Raw genomic sequence first — 24,148 nt, 5'->3', positions numbered from 1 at the left:
TTAAATAATAATATTAAGAGTCATCACTCAGCCTAGCATGCACTGGGCACTTTACAATGTGACAGACACTATTCTAATGCGACTCAATCCTTACAAGAAACCTGTGAAGTTAGAATTATCATTTATATATTAAAAGTTCCATGTAGGGGCGCCTGGGAGTCTCAGTTGGTTAAATATCTGCCTTCAGCTCAGGTCATGATCTTGGGGTCCTGGGATGCCCCACACTGGGCTCCCTGCTCAGCAGGGAGTCTGCTTCTCCCTCTCCCTCCACCCCTGCCCCACGCTCATGCACACACTCTCTCTCAAATAAATAAATAAAATCTAAAAAAAAAAGGTTCCATGTAAGAAAACTTCTGAAAAAATTGTTCTTTTTTATTTTACTTATTTATTTTTTAAAAAGATTTGATTTATTCATTTGAGACACAGAGATAGAGAGAGAGAGAGAGAGAGAGAGAGAGAGAGCACGAGCAGGGGGAGAGGCAGGGAGAGAGGCAGAGGGAGAGGGAGAAGCAGGCTCCCTGCTGAGCCAGGAGCCCGATGTGGGGCTCGATCCCAGGATCTTGGGATCATGACCTGAGCTGAAGGCGGATGCTTAACCATCTGAGCCACCCAGGTGCCCCAAAATTGTTCTTTTTTTATTTTTATTTTTTTAAAGATTTTATTCCTTTATTTGAGAGAGAGAGAATGAGAGAGAAAGCACATGAGAGGGGGGAGGGTCAGAGGGAGAAGCAGACTCCCCGCTGAGCAGGGAGCCCGATGTGGGACTCAATCCAGGGACTCCAGGATCATGACCTGAGCTGAAGGCAGTCGCTTAACCAACTGAGCCACCCAGGCACCCTGTTCTTTTTTTAAAAAAAAAATTTATTTTTACGTAATCTCTATTCCCAACGTGGGGCTCAAACCCACAACCCCGAGATCAAGAGTTGCGTGCTCCACTGACTGAGCCGGCCCCATGTCCCATGAAAAACATTGGTCTAATAACAAGTTTTGGAAAATCCTGAAATGGTCCAAGTCCTTTCTTTTCTACATGGGGAAGTTGAACCCAGCAAAAGAGAGGTCATGTGCTCAATTCTATTTTGTTTGTTTTTAAATTTTTATTTTTATTTACTTATTCTTATTTTTTGGATGCCTGCCCTGTGCCAGGCACTGTGTTATGACCTGGGGGTTCAGAGATCAACAAGACCCTTGTGGAATGCAATTTTAGTGGGGCCAATAGATAATATACACAAGATATCAGTCAGCCCAGTAATTTGAGTGAGTTCTAAGATAATAAATTCTGGGAGATGTGACTGAGAGACAAGGAGGGAAAGTACTAATTCAGACGGAAAGGTGATCTGGGAAGTGTGGTCTGAGGAGGTGACATGTGAGTCAAAACCTGAAAGACCTGAAGAAGCCAGACATGGAACACTATGGGAGAAGAGCACTCCAGGTGGAGGGAACTGTGAGTGCAAAGGCCCTGGGGTAGGAACTCCTGGTCTAGTGCTCCTTTGCCACTCGCTGCCTCTGTAGGGCCCTCAGAGCTGCCCTTTGATGTCCTGGGCCTCCCTCAAGCTCAGTCCTAAGGTGTCAACTTATCCAGAGAGTAGTAGCTCTCTGAGGCGCTGGGTCCCCCTCCCAGAAGCCTTGTGGGAGAACCGGATCTGAGTCTCCATGGTTCCTGTCTGGCAGGGGGTGAGCAGACATCTTTCCCGCCTTCTTTCCCCCGTCTCCAGCCTCAGCCCCAAATCTCCACGGCAACCCTAGACACAATCCTGATCTGAAGAAGGATCTGGAGCACAAAGATCACTATAAAGAGACCAGAGGGCTGGTGGACTTACCTCCCGTTGCTCCTTGTGTCCTGCCAGCCTGTCTTCCAGGCCCTCATACCCTAGTCTCCCCAAAGACCCCAAACTGAGGATTCTGCAGGTCTGCCCCCTTGCTGGGCACAGCAGGGCCTGGATGGAGCCCCAAAGGCTGCTTCTGCTGGGGGCGGCTGCCCTGGCTGCATCTACTCTGGAGACAGGTGAGTAGGAGGGGGCTTGGCTGGGGTGCGCAGGAGAGTCAGAGCCTACCACCTGTAGACGCCGTATCCCCATGATGGGCTGGGACCCCTTGACTTGGAAGAGGCTGGAAAGCCTTGTGCCTAGTCTTGTTTGGTACCCCAATCGCTCTGGGAGGCTGGAGCTCCAAGTCACCCAGAAACAGGGGTCTGGAGTGTGCGTGTGTGGGTGTGTGGGGGAGGGAATGGACAAGACCATTGGCTTTGGGGTCAGACGGTCTGTGTTCACACTCTCAGTGACATCACTGCTCCACCTCTCAGGGTCTGTTTCTTCAGCAGCAAAGTTGGAATAAGGGCCCTTGCTCCTTAAGGGACTATTATTACTGTGCATATAAGATGAGATAAATGTGTAAGACATTTAGCGCCTGGCACATAGAAGGTGCTCAATTTATTCACTCTCCAAACCTCCCTCCTCCCCCGTGGGCCTGCAGGGCAGGGTCTGGCTTTACCAGGTCTGTGCAGATTTGAGAAAAGGCTACCACATCCTGAGACCTGATGGTGAATTTCTTCCCCCAAAACCCACATTCTGGTTGGTCCTCAAGATCTACTGGTGCCCCTACCATGCACCAGAAAAGCCACCTCCTCTTCTCCATCCTTTTTTTTTTTTAAAGATTTTATTTATTTATTTGAGAGAGAGAGAGAATGAGAGATAGAGAGCACGAGAGGGAAGAGGGTCAGAGGGAGAAGCAGACTCCCCGCCGAGCAGGGAGCCCGATGTGGGACTCGATCCAGGGACTCCAGGATCATGACCTGAGCCGAAGGCAGTCGCTTAACCAACTGAGCCACTCAGGCGCCCTCCTCTTCTCCATCCTTAACAAAATTCAGAGCTAGTTTGATCATTTGCCCATTATCTCATTCAATCCTCACAACAACTCTGCAGCAGTGAGGATGTTTCGGGATGTAAGTAACAGATACCAAACTAATAGAGCTTAACCCAAAAGGATCTGTTATTTCAATTAGGGAGAGTGGCCATAGGTGATTCCAGAAATGGTTAATTTAGCAGCTCAACCATGTCAGTGTTTTCCCTGAGTCTCATGACCTCATCCTAGCAAGATGGCTACTACAGCGCTGGCCATCACATCCTCAGTCAACTGCTTTCAAAAGCAGGAAGAAAGAGGCTCCTCATCACATGGCTCTCCCTTTTCTTTCTTTCTTTCTTTCTTTTTAATCAGAAAGGAAAACCTTTCCCAGGAGCCCTCAGCAAACCTCTTCAATCTCATTGGCCAGAATCAGGTCCCATGCCAATCCCTAAAAAACCCTGCAAATTGAATTAGGATTGCAAAGTTTGGTTGAGCCAATGATCAGGAGAGAGCAACCTACAGCTGGGAGATAATGGGGTTCTTTTATCAAAAGGAGCAACAGGGAGAGGCTGTGGGTTGGGCAGGTGCCCAACCAGGTGCCCAGGGTTGAGTCTACCCCTCCTCGGATTAGATTCTAATAATAGCTAACATTTCTGTGACACTCATTAAATGCGCAGCACTGTCCTAAGCACTGAACCCTTACTTGCCCACAGTCCTCTAGTTTCAATTCCAAAATATGAAAAGCTCTGAAAGCCCAAATTCCTTCTTAACTGATTTACTGGCAACACCTGACTTGAACTGATAGGAGGCTGGTTCTTGTATTTATTTGTCCTGCTTAGGGTTACGTCTGTAGACTTGCTCTAGAAAATGTGCTTGATCATGGAGGGCTGCAACATAATCTCCGGTATTACCCACCTTATCTTTCTAAAATCTGGAAAATTCTGAAACACATCCTAGAGTTTTTGAATACGAGACTGAGGCCCGAATTAAATTATTCAACCCTCACAAAAATTCTGAGGTCGGGCAATCATTCCATTTTACCGATGAGGAAATTGAGGCTCAGAGAGGGGGAGTGACTTACTTGGGGTCACACAGCGGGCAGGGCTCGGAACCTGGCCGCGCGGTTCCTGGGTCCGTGCTTTTCCCTGCAGCCGACCTGGTGGACCTCTGCGGGCAGACGTGGCAGAGGGCCGGCCTGCGGCTGCACTCGCACTCCGCCTCGCGCAGGTTCTACTTCGTGGCCCCAGACACCGACTGCGGGCTCTGGATGCGGGCGGCGGCCGCCGGCGACAGGATCCGCTTCCAGTTCCGCTTCTTCCTGGTGTACAGTTTGGCCGCGGCGGCCCGGGCGCCCCCAGTGTCCCCGGCGCCCAACGCCTCCTCCCCCGCGCCGGCCGACGGGTGCGCCCCCGGGTCCTACCTGCAGTTCTACGAGGGCCCGCCGGGGGCGCCGAGGCCCCTCGGCGCCCCTCTCTGCGGCCTGACCATCCCCGCCCCGGTGGCGTCCTCCCGACCCTTCCTGGCCCCGCGTGGACTTCGTGGGCGAAGAAGCCACCTCTTTCCGGCTGGGTGGGTGGGGGCTGTTGGCCGGGGCCGGGGCCGGGGCCCCCAAGCCGGGGGCACCTGCGGGCTGGGGTCACTGGGGTGGCACCTGAAGCACCAGAGGATGGGGGTTTAGGGGGCTGGGGCCTGGGTGTGGGCGGGGAGGGGGACTGGCAGCGGGCTGAGCGCAGTCCCGGGAGGGGCCAATCCAGACCCCCGGAGCCAACCCCGTAAATCTGACTCCCTGGGCCGCGTATGGCTGCCCCCCTACCAGCCCCTGACGCCCACCCGCACGCACTCCCACCCACTCCCACACCTGACACCCCACACCCACACTCACCCTGCACACTCATTCACACCCCCCACTCACACTACACATCCCCCACATGCCCTGCACACTCATTCACACCACCCCACACCCACAAACCTCACACCCCAACACCCACACTCACACACACATGTATATGTGCATACAGCCCACAACTTTGCACTCATTTACACAACTCCACACCCATGTGCCTCACACACTGCAACACACACCCCATGTACCTGACATACTGCACACTCACACACCTCATACACATACAGTACCAATTTGCACGCTTAGATACAACTTACACACTCTCAAGTTCACACACGGCTCTTCTGTCCTGGGTCAGCCCTTCAGATGAAAGCAGAGGGGATGAGTGGGGTCTCTGGTGACTGTAAGTGACAGATACCCACTTCAGCAAGGAAAGGAAACTGAAAGTAGTTAATGATCATTTATTACGCATTGCCTTTGCCCTTGGCATGCCAGATCTGTCTGTTCCTCACAGCCTCACGTGCCCATCTTCTTGTGCTCATGTTTCCGGGTGGGAAACAGGCTCGGGGGGGTTAGGTAAAGTGCCCAGGCCTCTCTGCTCACAAGCGGAGTGGCTGGGCTTTAGCAGCTAGAGCACGTCCTCTTGTTCAAATTGAGTTCAAGGCTTTAGCCCGTGCAGGCTCCCCCAGGATCGGAGATGCTCCCCTGTGTTGCAGCAGAGGCTGTGTCCGGTGATGGCGAGCAGGCGAGCTGTCAAAACCCAGAAGACGCCAAAAGCACAGAGAAGCTTTATTGCCACCGCTGGCAAGATATCCAGGCTGGGATTTAAATGTGGGATTGCGAGCACTTTGAGACTAGAGCGCGGGGCCCTGTGAGGGCTCGAGCAGACTCACCAGGAACTAGACTTCAACGAGCCAGGCCCTGGACAGCCCTTTAACATGGAGCTGGTCAGGCAGAGCCCTCGGGCTGTCCCATGGTCTCTTTAGACAAGGCCCCCAGCTTTTTCTCCCTTGGCCTGATGCCTGGTCTGAATTTTGGATTTTATTTTTTAATTAAAAACACATTTTTGGGGGGGTGGGGAGAGAGAGGGAGAGCGCGTGTGCACGAGCAAGAACAGGGGTGGGAGGCAGGGGCAGGGAAAGAAATTTAAGCAGGCTCCAGGCCCAGCACGGAGCCCATTGTGTGGCTCCATCTCAGGACCCTGAGATCATGACCCGAACCAAAATCAACAGTTGGACGCTTAACCGACTGAGCCGCTCAGGCGCCCCTGAATTTTGGATTTTAGATTCTTTCTCTCTTCCCCCTTAGTCTCTGGCTCTGGGAGGAACTATATGAAATTTGGAGTCTAAATCCTTAGTGCCAAGACCAGTGGTGCCTGGGGTCTCCTTTCTGGCTCCTGTAGGCTGTGGTATGCCCAGGGGCCTCTGTTTTGCGAACAGCTCTCACTGGCTGATTGAGAATTAACTCCTCCCTCCCTCCCTCCCTCTCTTTCCTTTTCCCTCCCTCTCTTTCTTCCTGTGGCCTTGCCTGCTTGCAAGGTGCAGCTGTCAGCCAGGGAGCCCGGGATGTTGCCGCTGCTATGTGTTCAGCAGGATTGAACTCCTTTTTTTTTTTTTTTTTTTAGATTTTTTCTTTTTTTTTTTTAAAGATTTTATTTATTTATTTGAGACAGAGAGAATGAGAGAGAGAGCACATGAGAGGGAGGAGGGTCAGAGGGAGAAGCAGACTCTCCGCCGAGCCGGGAGCCCGATGCGGGACTCGATCCAGGGACTCCAGGATCATGACCTGAGCCGAAGGCAGTCGCTTAACCAACTGAGCCACCCAGGCGCCCAGGATTGAACTCCTTGAAAGGAGGCAGGGACGAGGCCCTGTCCCAGGTCTGGCTTCCTTAGATCAGTTTTGTCATTTGAATGAAGAAAGGTTCATTTCACATCCTTAGGCCACACGCACGGTCCCCGTCACTCACACCTGCAGTCACAGCCTGCCTGGTTCATGCACACACTCCTACGTTGACAGCCACCTATGACCGCCCATACATAACCACACTACTGTTTGTGTTTTCTCTCACATTCATTCTTACATCTACATACCTGCTCTATGGTCTTCGTTTTCATTTGTAGACAAAAGCAACCCAACTCAAGTTGGTTTAGCCAAAAGAGAATGGGGAGGGACTCCTATAACTGGGATATTAAGGTGTTGGTTCAGGTATGGCTGCATCCAGCAGTTCAAGTAATGACACCTGGGTGCTGTCTCCTTGTTCTCTGTCTTTGCATTGTGGGCGTCTGTTTGGCCTCCATCTCAGGCAGCTTCTCTTTCTATCTGGCAGCAGGATGACCCTGCAGCTCCAAGTCCATGGTCACCATTATAGCTCTAACCTCAACGAAATGGAGAGTGAGCATCTTATGGTTCTAGCAAAAGTGCCAGGGCCAAATCTGATTAGTCATGTGGGTCGTGTGTCCACTTCCGTGGCCAGGAAGTGGAACGTTCTGATTCCCACGCCCACCCCTGAGCCAGGGTGTTGGGCAACCCCACCTGCAACAGCTTTTCTCCACAGAATGAGATGCTGGGTAAGTCAACCTCTCTGCACACCTTGCGCATCAAGTCATACAATTCGTTCACCTGCGTGCATATTCATTCATTTAACAAATGTTATGGGAGCACCTGCAATATGCCAGGTGCTGTTCTAGGCTCCAGGGCTACAGCAATGAACAGAAGAGAAGTCCGTGTCCTCTCTGAGCTGACGTTATGAGGGAGACTCAGACCATAAACAAATAATCGAGTGAATCCATGTTCTGTTGAGGTGAGGAGTGCTGCAGAGGGATGGAAGTCAGGACAAGGAGGATCAGAGCGCTGGGGGGGCGGGCGGCGTGCCGTTCTCACGTGGAGCTCAGGGGCCCCTGGCAGGTAGCATTCGAGTGTGGACCTGAAGGGAGTGAACCATGCAGTTACTTCGGGGAGAGAAGGCCAGGCAGAGCCGATGGCAAGTGAACTAAGCTCTCCGGGCCTGTCTTCTGATCTCTGAAATGGAGGTAGTAAAAGTGTTTATTGTGTAGGGTTATTGTGAGAACTTCAGGAGCTGGGGTGTGAGTGGAGTGCTTAGAGCTGTGCCCAGCCCGGGGATAGGAACTCAGTAAATGTCAGCCATCAGCATCATCCTGGTGACCACACACCTGTCTCCCATGACACACCCACCCATGCTTTCATCTGCAGCTCCCACATTCCCTCACTATAGGGCTACGCATCCCTGTGTATCACGGGCTGGCTCAGGGTTCTCATCGCATGCCTCCCCTGCTGGCCCCAGGAGCCTGCGGTGCCTACTTCTGCTGTCAGAACGGCAGGTGCATACCCCCGAGCCTGGTGTGTGCGATCGCTGGGGCGTGGACAACTGTGGTGATGGTAGTGACCAGGCTTCCTGGCCACCAGCCGACTGCAGAGGTCAGTGATGGGTGCGGCCCAGGCCCCGCTGAGCAGCTAGGAGGGAAACCGGGGCTAGCTCCCCTTCCCTGGGGGCAGGGCCTCAGTGGGGAGGCTGGGGGCAGGGGCATGGCAGGAGAGAATAAGGTGAAGCACAGCAGTGGGGAATCTGTGTAGGCCGGACTATCTGAGGATCAGAGCAAGTTAGAGCCGGAATGATGCTGGAGATGATCTAATCCAGCTGCTTCCAAATGATATTTCAGTGGTGGAAGCTTTTCCTAAGTGAAATTTTGCAGAGGATCAAAGACAGCAAAAGGGAAGATGCCCTATTTAACTGGACCTGGGGGCTCAGGCCCTGGCTGATGTCCCACCGAGGGACCTGAGTTGGACCTTCAAGACTTACTTTGGAAACCATTGTCCAGTCTTGTCTCCACATTTTATGTATGGGGAAACTGAGGCCTAGGGGAGGAGAAATGTCTTGCCCAAGGTCATAGAGTCAGGGAGTAGCATGACCAGGAATGACCTCTGTGGACGGGGGGGGGGGACCAGAATAGGCCACCCAGGAGCTTCCTGGGAATCTAAGATGCCACATCCTGCGAACAGGGCTGCTATGTACTGTTGAACAGGTTGTTTACTGCAAAAAAACACCTGGCTGAAGGGGCTGATAAACCTAACCTTTCGGAGTGTCCTAAACTAAGTGAAATACCGCAGGTAAGGAGCCCAGCACCCAGCACAGTGCTCGGTGCCCAGAGAATGCTCAGTACAGACACAACCTCCTTCTTGAGAAATAGCTCCATTTATAAACCCTGGGCACTGGAGCTGGGCTGCCTGAGCTCAAGTCCTCCCCTAGCACTTCCTGCTTTGTGACCTGGGCAAGTGACTTAACCTCTCTTGTGCCTCACTTCCCTCATGTGTGAAATGGAAATACTAATAGTAACAAACTCAGACAGGTTTGGGGAAGCTTCAAGGAGCCCAAGTCAAGCCCTGGAAAGTTCTGTGTGTTCCTCTATTATTTCCCGCTGCAGGTCCCTCTCTGGTGCCCAGCCAGGCAGGGAGTATGGATGGCCCCACGTCCAAGCCCCCGATGCTCTCCCCGGCTCTCAGGTCTGCAGGAACTCTCCAGATGGCCGCCCAGAGGACCCCCCTCGCAGGCCGGGCCCCTGAACAGCAGGGTACAGCAGCTCCTCCGGGAGGTAGATGGCTCTTGCTTTCTGTCTGCTCCCACTCCTCTCGCCAAGGTCACACTTGTCCCTCCCCACATGACAGGCACGGGGCAGCAGGCCCAGGCTGGGGCCTAAGTGGGCTTTCCCTTTCTTTTGGCAGGCCCCCAGCTCCGAGGCGTGGCGCTGGTCTCCTCGCTGGTCCTGGCCTCTGCTGGCCTCCTCTGGTGCTACCGCTCGTCCCGCTGGCTGGCCTGGCGGGCTGGTGCCCACGGCCTCTGCCCTGGCTGCACTGCCTGTTACCTGTGTCCGGGCCGGGTGGCTCCTGGGGGGGCTGCAGCCCAGTGGGCCAACCTTCCAGGGTCAGGGAGGACATCCCTAGAGGCTGTGGCTTCAGAAACAGGAGAGTGGGCTCTAGGGTCAGACGGACTTCGGGTTCCACCCCACCCCCAGGAGGGCCACCTGACCTTGGGCACATCACCAAACCCGCAGGCTCAGTCTGCTCCTCTCCTGCCTCGTGGCTGTCGTGAGGTACATGGGGGCTAAGTGGCCCCGAAGCTCGGGAGGTCGCTGGCACTCTGCTGGATCCGGGGAGGGTGGGGAGCAGGGGCCTCACTCCCTGGCAGCTGCCTTGCTTCACTCCCGCAGCTCACCTGCCTGGCTTTGCCACCCCGTCCAGCCCCCTCTCGGGTTCCACCGAGTCAAGCCCCAGTTAGAGGTGCAGGAAACAGCTGTGGCAGGGATAGCACCGTTTATTAAGAAAGATCAAGACAAAGACCACAGGAGGGTCCCTTCTAGGACATGGAGTCCAGGCGTCCTGACCCCACATCTGCGGGCTGCTGGTGGGGAGGGCACGTGCCCCCAGACGGGCCCTTGGGCTCCCCACAGACGGGGCAGGGCTGTCATGTGCCCTTCCTGTCCCTCCCAGGCATCCCCCACCCAAGGCACTAACTCTTTTCAACCACCAGTGCCCTCCTCCCCCCATGTCCCCTGGGCCTTCACTTCCAGATCAGTGGGGGGGGGTGGGGTATGGCCTGGTGTGGGTGGGGAGACCCTCTCAGTGCTGGGCTCTGCCTGTAGCAGCTCCTGGGAAGAGTTGGGGTGGAGTTTCCCTTGCCGCCCCTGAGGGCAGGGGCCCTGGGCCAGGTGTTGGGGGGGTGGGGGTGGGGGTGGCGGGATGCGGGCCAGGAGGGCTCGGTGGGAGGGGGAGGCTGCCAGGGGCAGGGGGCCCGGCTGGCTCGGCAGAGGTGGAAGGGGCTGGGACACGGGCTGGCGGTGGCGGGCTGGCCTGCCCAGGGGTGAGCTGCCTGGCAAAGGGAGCTGGGGAGGCACCAGGCTGCGGGCTGCGGTTGGCTCCTATGGGACTGAGGGCTGCCTGAGGGCTGCCAGACTGCACAGCCCAGCTCCGTGGCGGGGAGGGGCTCTCGAGTGGTAGTGACAGGTGGGAGCCCACTTGGCCACCGTGTCTGACCGCAAGTCCTGGCGGCCCTCTGAGGCACCGGCTCTCATCCAACCTGCCCTACCTACCAGCCTGCGGCTTTGCCCAGGTGTGTTTGTGTACGGGGGGGTGGCGTGCCCACCCTCCAGTCCAGCCCAGGGCAGTAGCAGCAAAGCGTGGCATTGCCTCAGTTTCTTACAAAATATTCATCATAATAATATTAATAATAATATAGTCGATGTCGTGGGGCTGGGATGCTGCCCGGGAGTCCATCTGGGGCAGGCAGCTGCCTACGAGGAGCAGGGGCGGGTGTTGGCCCCGGCCTGGGCGCGGTGCTGCAGGTCCAGCGGCTGCGGGGGTGGGGCGCCAGGCCGGGCCGAGTGCAGCACCAGGTTCTTGATACAGCCTGTGATGCCCGAGGAGAACCGGCCTCCGGTCAGTGTGGTCACATCGGGAGCTCCGCCTGCGGAGATGTGGGGCGGGGGGAGAGGACAGGGCCCGTCAGCTCCCGGAGCCCAGGGGCTGAGGAAGGCAGCATGCCCTAGCTCTGCAGGGGTCCCATGCCCTCCCTTTGCCCCGAGGAGGATGCCCGAGGCCTGCACTGAGGCCCGAGCTCGGGACTTACCAATGTAGATGCTGCCCTTGGTGTTGACTGCCACGTTAGGGCCTGGGGACTGGCCGCTGACCAGCTCCTCACCGTCCACCTGGATGGAGCCTCTCCGGCCCTCTCTGTTGGTGGAACGGGGGTGGGCCCCTCACCACCAGTTCCAAGAGTCCCCCCTCCCTTTGCCACAGAGATGCCAGACAGGAAGTCCTGCCCCTGCTTGGCGCTCTTTCCTTCCCCCCACTGGATGAGATCTGGCCCCACAAACACAGCTTCCTAGCACCTCCCCCAGCGGTCACCCGTCCCCTCGGGTGTTTGTCTCCCCCCGCCCCCCGCCCCCCCCATGGTGTTCTGTCCTGCCCTGGAAGTCTGTGTTTGGGCTGGTGGGCTCTTCATCCACCCTGGCTTCAAGTTCTGTCTCCCAGACACGCACGTGGTGGGCGGCGTCCTCTCCCACCGCAGAACTCTGAGCCCCTCGCCCCAGGGCCTGGGCGGGCTCTCTTACCGCAGTGTGGTCACCCGATGCCACTCGCCATCATCAATGGGGTCCTCAGAGACAAGGTGGGCCTCCCCACTGCCCAGCTGGTAGCTGCAGTCACACAGGCCCAAGACAGCGTGAGCTGGGGCAGACGGTGGTGGCATGTGCGGCTGGGGGCCTGCAGCTTCTCGTGGGAGGAGCCGTGGCACCGAGCAGAGGGGGAGCCCCTGAAGCAGTGTGGGGGGCCAGGGAGGGGGAGGGAAGAAGGGCCAGGTGCCTGGACCCACCTGAAGACAAGGTGCCCGTCCTGAAGCCCGAGACTGATGAAGTCCTTGCCACGGCCGGCCTCTCCCACGTCCTGCCAGGGAAGCGTGGGGTCACTGGGGTTCCTGGTCTGCAGAGCCGAGGCCCCTGCCGCTGTGGCCTCGGCCCTCCTCCCTCTCACGGCCCTGGCCACCAGGGGGCTGGGGACCCTGAGACCCAGCCGGCCGCCCACACTCACCACGCCCTGCCAGAGCAGGAGGCCGTTGGCTGTGCGGGTCCGAACTTCCAGCTCAATGGTCTCCGGCACCTCGGGCAGGCTGGGAGTGGAGGAGGCGGGTGAGGGGGAAGAAGGTGCAGATTCCTGTTCCCCTCCCTGGCCCCACCAGCTCCCCCAACACCCGCCTCACCTCCTGGAGAAGATGCGGCCAGGGAGGGCGAGGAAGCCGTCATCGTGGAAATAGGCTCCATACTGCCCAGGGGCATCTGCGGGATGACGTGGGGGATGGTGAGGCCCCTGCTCGTCTGCACGGAGCAGCCACCGCATGGGCTCCCGGACCCCCACCTCCACCCCAACGTGTGCTCCTCTGCAGTCTCCAGAGACCCTGGGGGGCTATGGACACAAGTCAGGGGCCTGTGAACTTGGACGGGCAGACACTGTAGCTCGACCTTCACTCACTTCTCACTGAAATGTAGCGGTTCCTTCCACTATGCATGTGGGCAGCAAAGCCAAGGAGCCATAGTGGGACACTAACACATTTCCTTATCACGCGGCAGTAGTTACAGATACTTCAGAGCTTCCTGAAATTGTGGTAGCTATTAGGGCCACCACTCGATCTCGTTATGTACTGTGTTCATACAGAAGCTCGTATGTTACAAATCAGAAAATTCTAAATATTTGAGAACCTTATTTCAGTACAATTGGTTTCCTCTGAAATCCTATGTATTTTATTTTATGTAGTCAGTAGGGTCCAGATAAGGGGACTAATTGTCCCTATTTGCTGAGTCCTGTCCTGGTTTTAGTTCCTAAAGTTCACATCCTGAGAAACCCCTCAGTCTTGAGCAAACCGGGAGAGCTGGTCCCGTAGGTCCATGGCACAAAGAGGTTCAGAACCTTTGTGCTCCCTCTATCCTACAGAGGTGAAGACAGGCTGGGGGCGGGGTGTGAGTGACCTGCCCAGAAAGTGGGAAGCCAGCACGGCAACCCGGACCTTTGGGCCCCAACGTCTGTACTGTGTGTGGTTCTAGCCTCCCCAGCCCTACCTGCTTGGACCCAGCCAACAGGCCAGTGCTGGTCCCTGTGGGCCTACAAGGGTAGGGGACACTTGGCCACCCTCCGCCCAATGATGCGAACAGCGAACATTTCCCAAGCACCTGCTATGTGCCAAACAACGTGCAGAGAGCATCACAGGAAAGCATCCTTTCATTTAAAGGGATCCTTACAATAATCCTATGGTTTAGATATGATGTTAACAAAAGCTAACACTCCGTACCCACTGTCGACTAGACATTGTTCTAGGCATTTTGAGTACATTGAATAATTGTACCCTGACACAAACTTTTATCCCACCCTCGTGGAAGGATGTCATTTCTCTTTATTTTACACATGAGGAAACTGAGGCACAGAAGGGTATGTGACTCACCCAAGGGAACACAGCTAGTAGATGGCAGGGCTAGGATTTGAATCCAGAGCCCACGTTCTTAGCCACTCTACCACTACCTCTCCTATCACATTAATGAGAAATAAGAAGATGGGTATCTACAAAGCAGTTGGCCCAGCATTTGCGAATGTTCAATAAACACTGATTTTTAAGAAACGATCATTGCTTTTAAATAGACTGTGGAATCCTCGAGAAGGAAGGTCTTGCCTTGTTCATCTCACATTTCCTGCCTCCAGGGCAAGGATGGGCATGCAAGGGTTTGTTGACAGGATGTGTGAATGTAGAGGAGGAACCTGAGGTCAGAGTGGCTCAAGGACGCACGCTGGGCCGCCTAGCCAGCTCAGCTAGCCCGAAACAGCTCCGTGTTGCTGGGCTCTTCTTTATTCTGTCTCTCTGAGCCCAGTGAGCCTCTCACGTGGCCTTGTCTTGCTCACAGGCCGGAACTGAGAGTGTGGGCTCCCCGGGAGAGGGGCTGGGACGGGAAGACGCGGAGGAGACAAGCCTCTCGGGCCACAGGAAGTACGTACCGCTGCCCCCGCTGCCTTCCAGATGCCACTCAGATTCCGCTGTGCCTTGTCCAGAGCCTATGAGGAGAGGCAGGTGCGGTTGGTGGGCAGAGACACCGCGGGTCCCATGTGCTCCCCCCCAGGGCCCCGAGCAGGAGGTGGGGAGAAGCCAGGACAGTTACCTTGTTGGCAGCGGGGGCCAGAGAAGCCGGGGGGACAGAGGCAGCGGGTGCCCTGGCAGGTGCCCCCGTGCAGACAGGGCTCATGGAGCTGGCAGGGGCTCTCCTCGTGCTCACAGAGGTCTCCTGCGGGCCGGGGAGCCGTGAGCGGGTGTGGGCCGCAGCGGCCACCCACCACCCCGTGCCCTCCCCGCTGGGGCCGGGCAGGCTGGCTCACCCTTGAAGCCACCTGCGCACAGGCACTGGAACTCGTACTCGCCGGCCGGCATGCAGGTGCCGCCGTGCCGGCAAGGCTGGCGCTCACATGGGGAGCTGGTGTAGCACTGCCCGACGCCCCGGCTGCTCAGGAAGCTGTAGGTGAGGTCCAGCCGCTTCCCATTCACCGACACCTGTGGGCACAGGGACGCTGAGGGGGCTCTGGGCAGGCCGGGGGCAGAGGCCAAGTGGCCCAGCAGAGGGGAGCTGGGAACCTAAGCGGAAGGGACTCTCGCGCCAGCGAGGGAGGAACCTAAGCTGAATGCCTCCTGCGTGCCAGGGACGTCCAGTAGCACGGTCACTCCTCGAAGGAGGTGTCACTACCCCCATTTCGCAGAGGAGGGAACTGAGGCTCGACGGGAAACCGTCTGGGCTTATTGCGGGTGGAGGGGCCGGCTTGCACCCTCCCCTCCTCTCCCCTGCTCCTCACCTCGCCCATGCAGCCGTGGAAGTGGGCGCTAACGTTGGCGGCGGGGGGCAGCCGCACAGAGGGCTCCACGCCCCCAAGGTAGAGGACGGTGTGCAGGTTGAGGCCCTGGCTCTTGCCTGGTGAGGAGCGCAGCACGGGGGCTCTGCTGTTCACGCGCAAGCTGCCGTCCTTGTTCAGACGCTCGGCAGACACTCGGTGCCAGTGGCCCAGGGCCAGGGGCTCGGGGCTCCGCAGCACAGCCAGCCCTGGGGCGGGCGGGGGGAATGCCAGATGGGGATGGCGCGCACGGAGGGCCCCCCCCCCCCCCCCCCCCCCCGCCCCATACGGGCACTTGAGCGGATAGGGTGGTCCAGGAGGAACCCGGCAGAGGGCTAGAGGACTTGCTTAAAGTCACACGTGGAGTGAAAGAACGTGAGCAAACAAGGGACTTTGGTCGGTCTGACTTCGGAAGTTACTCCTCCAACCCTCCTTGGGCCTTGGGGAGCCGAGGGGGGCGCAGAGCTTGGCACCTAGAGCCCATCTGCCTTCAGCGACCGGTGCTCACCTGACCCTAACTCGTAGCGGAACTCCAGGTGGCCGCCGACCATTGCCAGGGACACGAAGTCCTCCACAGGCCCGCTCTTCCCCCCGCTGAACACCAGGATGCCGTCGGGCGCCAGAGGCTTGAACTCAACGTCCAGGCGCAGCTCGTGGTGTGTGTTGGTGAGGGCGGGCAGTGCCAGGTAGGAGCCGGTGCCCGACATGGAGGGGGTGGTCACCGTTACACCTGCGGCACCACAGCTCAGCCAGGGGCAGTGGGGGCACCGGCGTCCCTGCCCGGCCCGCCCCAGACCCCGGGGCTCTGGACCAGCTGGCTAGGAGCTGCCAACCACAGGAGCGCCTGCCCTTGGGCACAGCAGACCAGGCTGGAAGCGCCTCGGGGCAGGGGGGTTGCTTCACAGACCCTCATGGGAGAGATTCAGGCTGGGCAGAGGCTTGGCCAGGTGACTCTGAGGCCCTCTGGCTCTGGACTCATGTTACCATCCACGGGGCCCTTTGTGGCCTCAGAGTGTCCCTACCCAGCTTCCCCCATGCCTCCCGGGCTCCCCAGGGACTCATGTCCGGCTCCACTCACCTTCCTCACACCTCACCCCTGAGCGGCCCAGGTGGCAGCGACAGGTGTAGCCTCGGCCATCAGGACGGTTCACACAGGTGGCGTCCGGCCCACAGGCCTCTGGGGGACAGAGGGGCCAGCAAGAAGGACAATAAGGTGGCCCGGGAGAGGGTGGGGTCCTGATGCTACAGCCTTACCTACTGCACCCCGGAGGCCTTGGCCAGCCTGGGAGGACTGCATCAGGAGACTGGGCAGGAGGAATGGATGACGGCGGGGTAGGGGGGGCACCAAGGAGGCCGGGCGGGGGACAGCATGGGAGGGAAGTGCAGGAGTGATGGGGTACCAGTGTGGGGTGCTGGGTACCTGGGAGGCAGGTCATGGGCTGAGTGCCTTGGTGAGAGATGGGAAAGTGGTAGGTACCTGGGGTGTGAGAGGCTGGGGGAGGGTTGCCTGGCAGCAGTGATGGGGGTGAGAACTTGGGGAGCAGAGTGGGTGTTAGGGTGGCAGGGATGGAAGTCAGTCTCTGGGAGGAGGGGCGAGTACTTGGGTGAGAGTGTGGTAAGTACAGTCAGCAGGGGGATGGGCGGATATGGAGGGGCAGCTACGGACAGAGGCAAGCACCCAGGGGTGGCAGCGATCGGAAGGGTGGGTCACACACCTGGGTGGCAGTGCAGGGCCTGGGAGTGCTCACAGCGGCTCCCGGTGAAGCCAGCCGGGCAGATGCACACGTAGCTGCTGCTCTCTGAATCCTGACATTGGCCCCCGTTCTGTGAAGCCGCCCCCAGAAGTCAGGCGGAGAACCCCCTGGCTCTCCCCCACTTCCCACAGGGGCTGCCCCAGCGGAGGGCAGTGGCCAGGGGCAGTGAGGTGGCGCATGCGGTGTGGGGTTACCTGGCACGGCCGGTCCCGACAGGTGGGGCAGTGGGAGATGCCGTGCGCGGTAAGGTTGAGGTCGTGGAAGACGATCTCCTCGCCCTGGATGCACAGCTCCCGGACACAGCCTGGGCGGAGGGCAGCCACGATGAGAAGGGGGGCAGTGCCGGGAGGCCTGCCCAGCCCCAGCCCGCACCCTGCAGCGCTCTCCCAGGCTCCCATGGGCTCCGCCAGCCAGCCAGCCAGCTGAGGCTCGGCCAGGCACGGCGGCAGGGCCGGGGCTCACCTACGAAGCCGCTGCTCAGCCCCGCCTTGGGGATGGCACCGTAGTCGGGGTAGCCGCCCAGGTAGAGCTCCTCATTTAGGTCCAGGCCCTGGAACTTGCCCTGGGGAGTGGAGAAGCCACGGACAGTGGAGAGGGGCTGGGCAGAGGTGGGGGAGGGGGCTGGAAATGGGGGCACCAGTGGGGCCTCACCTGAGAAGTCCCGTTGACCGGGGCCAGGCTGCCCACGATCAGGGAGCCCTGGGTAAGGCTGCGCAGCAGGGTCACGGTGTGGAACTGGCCCAGCGCCAGCGGTGTGGGGTGGCGGATGGTGGCCATGCCCGAGCCTGCGTCAAACCTGCTCCCCAGGATGGGGCCAGGGCAGGGGAGAGCATACAGGGCTGGTCAGAAGGGCCTGGCAGGGGGCCCAGCCTGGGAAGGGGTGATGTCACCATTTCCTGCAGTTCTGATCTAGTTCCTGTCCCTGCCTTGTCCCCCCAACCCTATCACCCACCCCCAGCTCGCCCCAACCCTGCCCCTTCCTCAGATCCTCTCTTCCCCCGCCCCAACCCCCCCACCTCATCTCCAGAGCTTATCCAGAGCAGGCCCCAGGGTGCTAACAGCCCTTGGCTCCGTGGCCCTGGAGATCACCTTGTTGTTTTCCCCCTTTATGGCTGCTCTTCCGCAACCAGAATATCTATTCCCCCAAGGCCAGAACTTGATCTGTCTGTATCAGTGCCTGGCACAGAGTAGGGGTCCAGCAAATAGTTTCTGAGCGAATGAATGAACGAAGCCCGGTCTGCAGGAGTCCCACCCAGCAAAGACGCGCTCAGCATCACCGAGCATCTCGGCCACAGTTTCGTGCAAGTCTAGGTGGCTTCCTCCTGCACCTGGCCGACACACCGCGCCCACTCCAGGCGGTCACCGAGGGTAACGGCCGCACCTCCTCCCTCCTCCATTCATCTCAGTCCAGGGCAGTGTGTGCCTGACCGAAGCCCCGCAGTCCGGTCCCCCAGCCCCCTTGTAAACGGGGAGGGCGAGGGTCTCACCGGAACTCGGGCCTTCCCCCCACAAGGCCGAAGGAGATGAAGTCGGGCTGCCTGTTGGCCAGGTTGGTGGGGCTCCCTGGGATCCGCTTCTGGCCGTTGTACAGCAGCATCCCTGGGGTGGGGGGGGAAGCACAGCCGTGTCAGGGCCTCCCCCACCAGCCACGGGCTCCCTGTCAGCCCAGCCCCGGGAGTGAGTGACCGCAGCCGGGGAGCCTTCACTCTCCAGCTCCCACCCCGCCCTCTGTGTGCCCAGCACAGCCAGGGCCTTCTCGCTTTCTCCGGATGCCCTTACACAGGGCTGGCTCAGAGCCCCTCAAGACGCGGAGTTTGCTTCACTCACGCTGGAGGGCCTACCTGAAGGAGGGCAGGGAGGCAGAGACTCACCGGAGTAGAGAAGGAGGCCTGGACAGGGAAAGTCGGAGAGCCGTAGGAGATGGAGGGGGGAGGGGGGGAGGGGGAGAGAGAGAGGGAGAGAGAGAGAGAGAGAAGAGGGAAGGCTGAGAGATGGAGACAAAGGAGGGAAGGAGGAGTACAGAATGAACAGGAAGCTGGGGCAGGAGGCTGGATGCAGGTGCACCCGTCAGAGGTGGGAGGTACTGCCGCGTGGGGCATAGAGACAGGAGGAGGCACGAAAGAGGGCCCAGGTGGCAGGCCTGCGGTCCCGGGACAGGGAGCTGAGGGAGGTGGGTAGGACCGGGGACCACTAGGGCTCTGAGAGTGGTGGTGCTTACTCCAGGAGATCCCCACCCCACGGCAGCCCCCTCCTGCTCACCGTCGGCTGAGTCGGGTCGGAAGGTGATCTTGATCTCGAACTTCCTGTAGGCGTCTTTGATGGTGGGCAGCGGCAGGAAGGAGTGGGGGGTCTGCGTGAAGTAGGGCACCACCCGCTCTGCGGGCAGAGAACACAGCTAGAAACCATGCCCCCCCAGCAGCGGGCAGGGCGCTGCCGAGTCCGGAGTCCGAAAGGTGTCTTACCCGGCACCTGCAGATGAGCAAAGGCTTTGACCTTGCCCTGGCGGTTAGTGGCCGTGCAGACATAGGTGCCTGCGTCCTGAGGTCGGACGGAAGGCAGCAGCAGCATGTTGTTTTCTAGGCGGCTGTCGGGTGGCAGGTTACCATCCAGCTGCAAACACACCCGCACTCTGGAGCCGGGCGTTGCCCGCACCTCCGCAGGGCCTGCCTCCCATCTGGCCGCAGGCCCACCCTTAAACACTGGGCACGTACCCTGTGCCGAGCCCGGGCCAGGTCCTGGGGGCACCGAGACCGCGAAGACCCGGTCCCTGCCCCTCAGGCATGCCCGCCACGCCCCTGCCCGGCACTTACCTTGCTCCAGGTGATGTCAGGAGTGGGGTAGCCAGAGGCCATGCAGGGGAAGGCGGCTGCAGAACCAGCAGGTACACGGACCTCTGGGGGCGTTGAGATCTGGGGCAAGGCTAGGAGTGGGGAAGGAGACATGGGCCATCAACCCAATGACGGCCACCATTTGAGAGCCCAGCCTGTGTCCTGACTCGTTCCATCCTCACACTAGCCCCTGAAGGGAGGCACTGTGTTCCCACGTCACAGATGAGGCTCCCTGCTGGCTGCACACGTGGAACTGGGCAGTAGGGGCTCAGGGACGGGTCCGTTGGACTCCGCAGCCTAAGACTCTTCAACACAGCCCGGCGGAACGTTGTGCTGCCCCCTGGGGACCCGAGGAGGCACTAGGGCAGGGTGCAGCGGTCAGTCTGGGGGCAGGGCCTGGGGGTTGGGGTGAAAAGGAGCTGCCTTTGAAGACGACACAGATGCGTGTCGGCCCTGCGTTCACTGCTCTTTTGCACTCTCGCGTGTCTGTGTTTTGTGTTTAGGTTGTCTCTGCCATCAGACTGGGCCGTAGGGCTCCGTCATCAGAGCAGGTGCTCTCGCGGGTGACGACTGCGTGTCCGCTTTGCTGGTGGTGCCCCCTGTCCCCGCGGAGGTCCCTGCTGGCCTTCACCTTGTACAAGCAGCAGCACGTGGGACTGGGTGGTGCCCGCAGCGTTGGTCGCGGTGCAGCGATACTGTCCTGCGTCGGTCAGCTCCACGTGGGCGATCCTGACGATGCCTCCGCTCTGCACGATGCCAGGCCGCAGGCGCCCCCCGACTTTGCTCCATGTCACCTGAGGCTTGGGGTCACCCAGGGCCAGGCACTCGAACTCCACGGCGTGGCCAACCACCACGGTCTGCACGGAGGTCCGGATGTTGATGAGCACCGAGGGCAGGGCTGGGGAGGAGGGAAGCGGAGGCAGAGTGAGGCCGGCCAGCCTGCCGTGGGCCTGGCCCAAGGACGTGAGCCCCGGAGCCCCTGGCCTCCATGTGCTTTCTCGTGCATTCGCTCATGAACACGCGCACGCGTCTGCTCTTGGTTGTAGGTTCGCTCACTTGGGCATCTGCTGTCCTTCTTCACTGCTTGGTCTGAACACCCACTCGCTCCACCCATCTCCCTTCTTCCTCCCTCCCTTGCGATATTTGTCAAGCCCCCCTGTGCTACACTGGTCACAAGCAAGATACCATCAGGTGATTCTCTTTATTCATAGGCATTGAAGGGGCTTCCTGGGGAACACAGTCCCTGTGCCCCTCGTCTCTGTCTCCTGCTCTTAGGAGGCCTGAAGCCACCATCCTACCTTGGACAACCAGCTGGGCACTGGCCTGGGCCTGTCCCCATGGTCCATGGGCCTGGCAAACATATGTCCCTTGGCAGCTCTGGTCCAAGTTCTGGATTCTGTAAAGAAAAAGTAGTAAGACATCAGTGAATAAAAACAACTGACAAGAATGCTTTGTGATGGCGTGGAAGTTCAAAGCCACCAGAGATTAGCACACGATGTAAGCTTCTGGTCTCCCACTAACCGCGTGAGGTAGGGCAGGCAGGCAGGCAGACCGATGTCACCACACCCATTTTAGGTTAAGACCTTGTGGTCAGATCTCAAGATCACACACCATTACAGAACAGCAGAGCTGAGAACGGGATCATGTGTATCTTTCCGGCCCCAGAGCCCGTTCCCTCTCCCCTACAGCACTGATAATACAAATACGAGCCACTGTTTACTGAAGGCCTTCCACGTGCTTTAGATAATCTCATGTGGTCTCATATAACCCATCGTACAGCTGAGAACACTCAGGCTCAGAGAATGGAAGTGACTTGCCCAAGGACACGGTTTCATACTGAGCCCCACAGGACAGGTATCTTAACAGTTCCCCCGTGCACCTTGGGCTGGGGTGCTCAAGTGCAGTCTGGCCTGCCCCCCTGACTCACCGGAGCACCCCATCCTGCACACTGTGGCCAGGAGGCAGCTGACCCCCTTCCTTGATCCAACGGAGCTGGGTGCCCCGGTCAGTGGGCACGGCACAGTGGAACTCGACACTGGCCCCTATGCTCTTGGTCTCCAGCTGAGGTGTGACCTGAATGATGGGTGTGGGTCCTGCTGGGATGGCAGTGGCCGGGACGGAGCCAGAGGGGCCTGTGGGGACATATACGAGGTTCTGTGTGTGTGTGTGTGTGAGAGAGAGAGAGAGAGAGAGAGAGAGAGAGAGAGATCCCCGATGCCTCCCCCTCCCAGGACCCAGAAAATGGCCATCCTAACATTCAAGGGATGTTCTTTTCCTAGGAGCCCCTTCTGCCCCGCCTGAGCCAAGGCTGCTCACCTTGAACAAGCACCTGGGCGAAGGCCTCTGCCGAGCCCACCTTGTTGGTGACCCGGCAACGGTAGCGGCCTGAGTCCTCGGGGGCCGCGGGCTCAAAGCGCAGCATCTCGTTCCTGGTGGTCACCCTCCCAGGGAGGCTGCCACCCACTCGGCTCCACTGGAAGGTGAGTGGGGGTGTCCCATGAGCCAGGCACTGGAGCTGCACTGTCTCCCCTGCCCGCACCGAAGCGTGCTCCGGGACCGTGGTGGCGTACGGTGGGCCTGGGGGCGGTGGGCACAGAGGTCAGGGCACGGAAGAGCAGCGGTCAGGGTGGGAGCAGGTGTGGGACCCAGGTGCTTTGCCAGAGGACCAGGGAAGCTGAATGGTGAAGCAGAGGACTGGGGATGAGGGAAGCAAGGGTCCCAGGGGGTGGGATGGGTCTCAGACTAGGGCCGGCTCTGGGGGGCTGAGGGGCACAGGGCCCTCTGCATGATACTCCTGGGGCTCTGTCCAGGGTGTAGCCCGGCTGGGGGCTCAGAGCTCCATGCACAGCACAGAGGGAAGCTCAAGGAGGGTGGACGAGTGTCTTACTCTCCACGTGCAGGGCGACGGTGGCCTCAGCGTGGCCGGCGGGGCTGGTGGCATTGCAGATGTACTGGCCTGAGTCCTGCTGGGCTACGCGGGGGATGATGAGTGTGTCACCTTCCAGCCGGTGCTGCCAGGGCAGTGGGGAGCGCAGCTTGGACCAGTGGATGGTGGGCGTGGGGCTGCCTGTGGAGTGGAGTGAAAGACCACAGAGGTCACTGGGCTGCCCTAGGGATGAGCTGGGCATAAGGATGGTGAGGCAGCGACTGGGTGATTGCGTCCCTTCATGAGGATCACTGTGTGGGCATCTCAGCCATCACTGGGTGATGCCAGCAACAAAGTCCCCTCCCTGGGTACGCTATCATCTTCGGATCTCGTGTCTCCCATTCAGGCCCCAGGGCTACACTGCTCTGCTTGCCCTGTGTGCCAGCCCCTGTCCACACCTGTGGCTGAGCAGCGCAGGGTGGCTGTGTGTCCAGCCTCTACGGTCAGCTCGGCTTCTTCAACTTGGACCTGCGGGGCCCCTGGGGCCATAGCGCCTGTGTCCACAATCACCTCCACCCGCTTCTGTGCTGTGCCCAGTGCGTTCTGAGCCAGGCATATGTAGATGCCTGCATCTGATGGTTTAGCTGATGAGATCTGGAAGAAAGCAAGGATGCTGGGTAAGTGGGCACGGATGGGCACCTGGGCATTAACCCCCAGGTCTGGCTTGCTTTCCCCTCTCCCTTCCACCCTTCCCTTTGCTTTCAGGTCTCCTGTTTGGCTGCTTGAGGACTCACATTCAAGACATCCCGCCATTAGTCTGTTGATCCACTTGTCCATCAACCCACCCATCTACTCACCACACATCCATCCAACCAACTCTCTACCCATCCTTCCACCCATCCACCCACCTACTCACCTACCCATCCACCCACCTACTCACCTACCCATCCACCCATCTACCTACCCATCCACCCATCTACCTACCCATCCACCCAACTACCTACCCATCCACCCAACTACCTACCCATCCACCCATCTACCCACCTACCCACCCATCCATCCATCCTTCCAGCCATTCTTTCTTCCTTTCTTTTACCTTTTTTCTTACTGCCCATCTTCCAGTCTACCCACCAACCACTCACCCATGCCTCCCCTTTCTCTCTCCATCCATTCATCACCGATCCGCCCATCCACGACTCTTTCCTCTGAGCATCTGCTCAAGGATGGACCCCGACTGGGCCTCAGACCCAGAGATGAAATGGCCCCGGCCTCTGCCTAGGAGAAGACTTGCCTCACCTGCAACACCGTGTGGCTGTCCACGACCCCATACATCCGCTGCTCCACGTTGGTGGGGGCACCAATCCGGGTCCAGCGAGCCGAAGAGCGGGGCTCCCCAGCACTGACACACTCCAGGGTAACAGACTTGCCCACTTTCACCCGCACGGGGCCCTCGGGGAGCACAGACACAGTAGGGGGCCCTGCCCAGAGGAACGACATCGCTGATGTGCGTGCAGGGCTCTGCCCGTCACATGCACCGTCACGGCCCCTGTCTCAGTAACTGCCTGGGCCGGGCACTATCCTGCACCGACGTGGAAAC

General features: G+C 58.9%; 2 protein-coding genes across 2 annotated transcripts in view; one reads left to right on the top strand and one right to left on the bottom strand.

The window, feature by feature from the left end:
• The first annotated feature begins 1,938 nt into the window (after positions 1 to 1,938).
• LDLRAD2 (low density lipoprotein receptor class A domain containing 2) lies at positions 1,939 to 9,971 on the top strand. The gene is given in 7 exon segments (XM_073903585.1): positions 1,939 to 2,002; positions 3,990 to 4,359; positions 4,361 to 4,407; positions 7,983 to 8,038; positions 8,041 to 8,116; positions 9,121 to 9,444; positions 9,904 to 9,971. Coding segments are annotated over 7 exon segments (1,005 nt in total).
• An 18-nt stretch (positions 9,972 to 9,989) lies between these two features.
• HSPG2 (heparan sulfate proteoglycan 2) overlaps positions 9,990 to 24,148 on the bottom strand; it is a 92,758-nt gene continuing 78,599 nt past the window's right edge. Inside the window, exons 73-99 of the mRNA XM_073903584.1 lie at positions 23,848 to 24,029; positions 23,010 to 23,205; positions 22,573 to 22,752; positions 22,002 to 22,262; positions 21,613 to 21,817; positions 20,984 to 21,081; positions 20,317 to 20,583; positions 19,668 to 19,777; positions 19,320 to 19,467; positions 19,117 to 19,233; positions 18,345 to 18,456; positions 17,509 to 17,653; positions 17,320 to 17,419; positions 17,052 to 17,161; positions 16,819 to 16,927; positions 16,182 to 16,280; positions 15,612 to 15,833; positions 15,068 to 15,312; positions 14,600 to 14,771; positions 14,386 to 14,508; positions 14,225 to 14,281; positions 12,447 to 12,522; positions 12,278 to 12,356; positions 12,063 to 12,133; positions 11,803 to 11,886; positions 11,319 to 11,422; positions 9,990 to 11,156 (exon numbers count right to left, since the gene is read on the bottom strand). Of these exons, the coding sequence (XP_073759685.1) occupies positions 10,984 to 11,156; positions 11,319 to 11,422; positions 11,803 to 11,886; positions 12,063 to 12,133; positions 12,278 to 12,356; positions 12,447 to 12,522; positions 14,225 to 14,281; positions 14,386 to 14,508; positions 14,600 to 14,771; positions 15,068 to 15,312; positions 15,612 to 15,833; positions 16,182 to 16,280; positions 16,819 to 16,927; positions 17,052 to 17,161; positions 17,320 to 17,419; positions 17,509 to 17,653; positions 18,345 to 18,456; positions 19,117 to 19,233; positions 19,320 to 19,467; positions 19,668 to 19,777; positions 20,317 to 20,583; positions 20,984 to 21,081; positions 21,613 to 21,817; positions 22,002 to 22,262; positions 22,573 to 22,752; positions 23,010 to 23,205; positions 23,848 to 24,029 (3,845 nt within the window). The 3' untranslated portion in view covers positions 9,990 to 10,983. The remainder of the gene's footprint in view (positions 11,157 to 11,318; positions 11,423 to 11,802; positions 11,887 to 12,062; positions 12,134 to 12,277; positions 12,357 to 12,446; positions 12,523 to 14,224; positions 14,282 to 14,385; positions 14,509 to 14,599; positions 14,772 to 15,067; positions 15,313 to 15,611; positions 15,834 to 16,181; positions 16,281 to 16,818; positions 16,928 to 17,051; positions 17,162 to 17,319; positions 17,420 to 17,508; positions 17,654 to 18,344; positions 18,457 to 19,116; positions 19,234 to 19,319; positions 19,468 to 19,667; positions 19,778 to 20,316; positions 20,584 to 20,983; positions 21,082 to 21,612; positions 21,818 to 22,001; positions 22,263 to 22,572; positions 22,753 to 23,009; positions 23,206 to 23,847; positions 24,030 to 24,148) is intronic.

Source organism: Callorhinus ursinus, unplaced genomic scaffold (genome assembly GCF_003265705.2).
Source record: "Callorhinus ursinus isolate GAN/ISIS: 27379988/994484 unplaced genomic scaffold, GSC_fseal_2.0 scaffold18, whole genome shotgun sequence".
NCBI lineage: Eukaryota > Metazoa > Chordata > Mammalia > Carnivora > Otariidae > Callorhinus > Callorhinus ursinus.
Note: the sequence above shows the minus strand (reverse complement) of the source record. Positions and strands in the feature narration are given on the sequence as shown.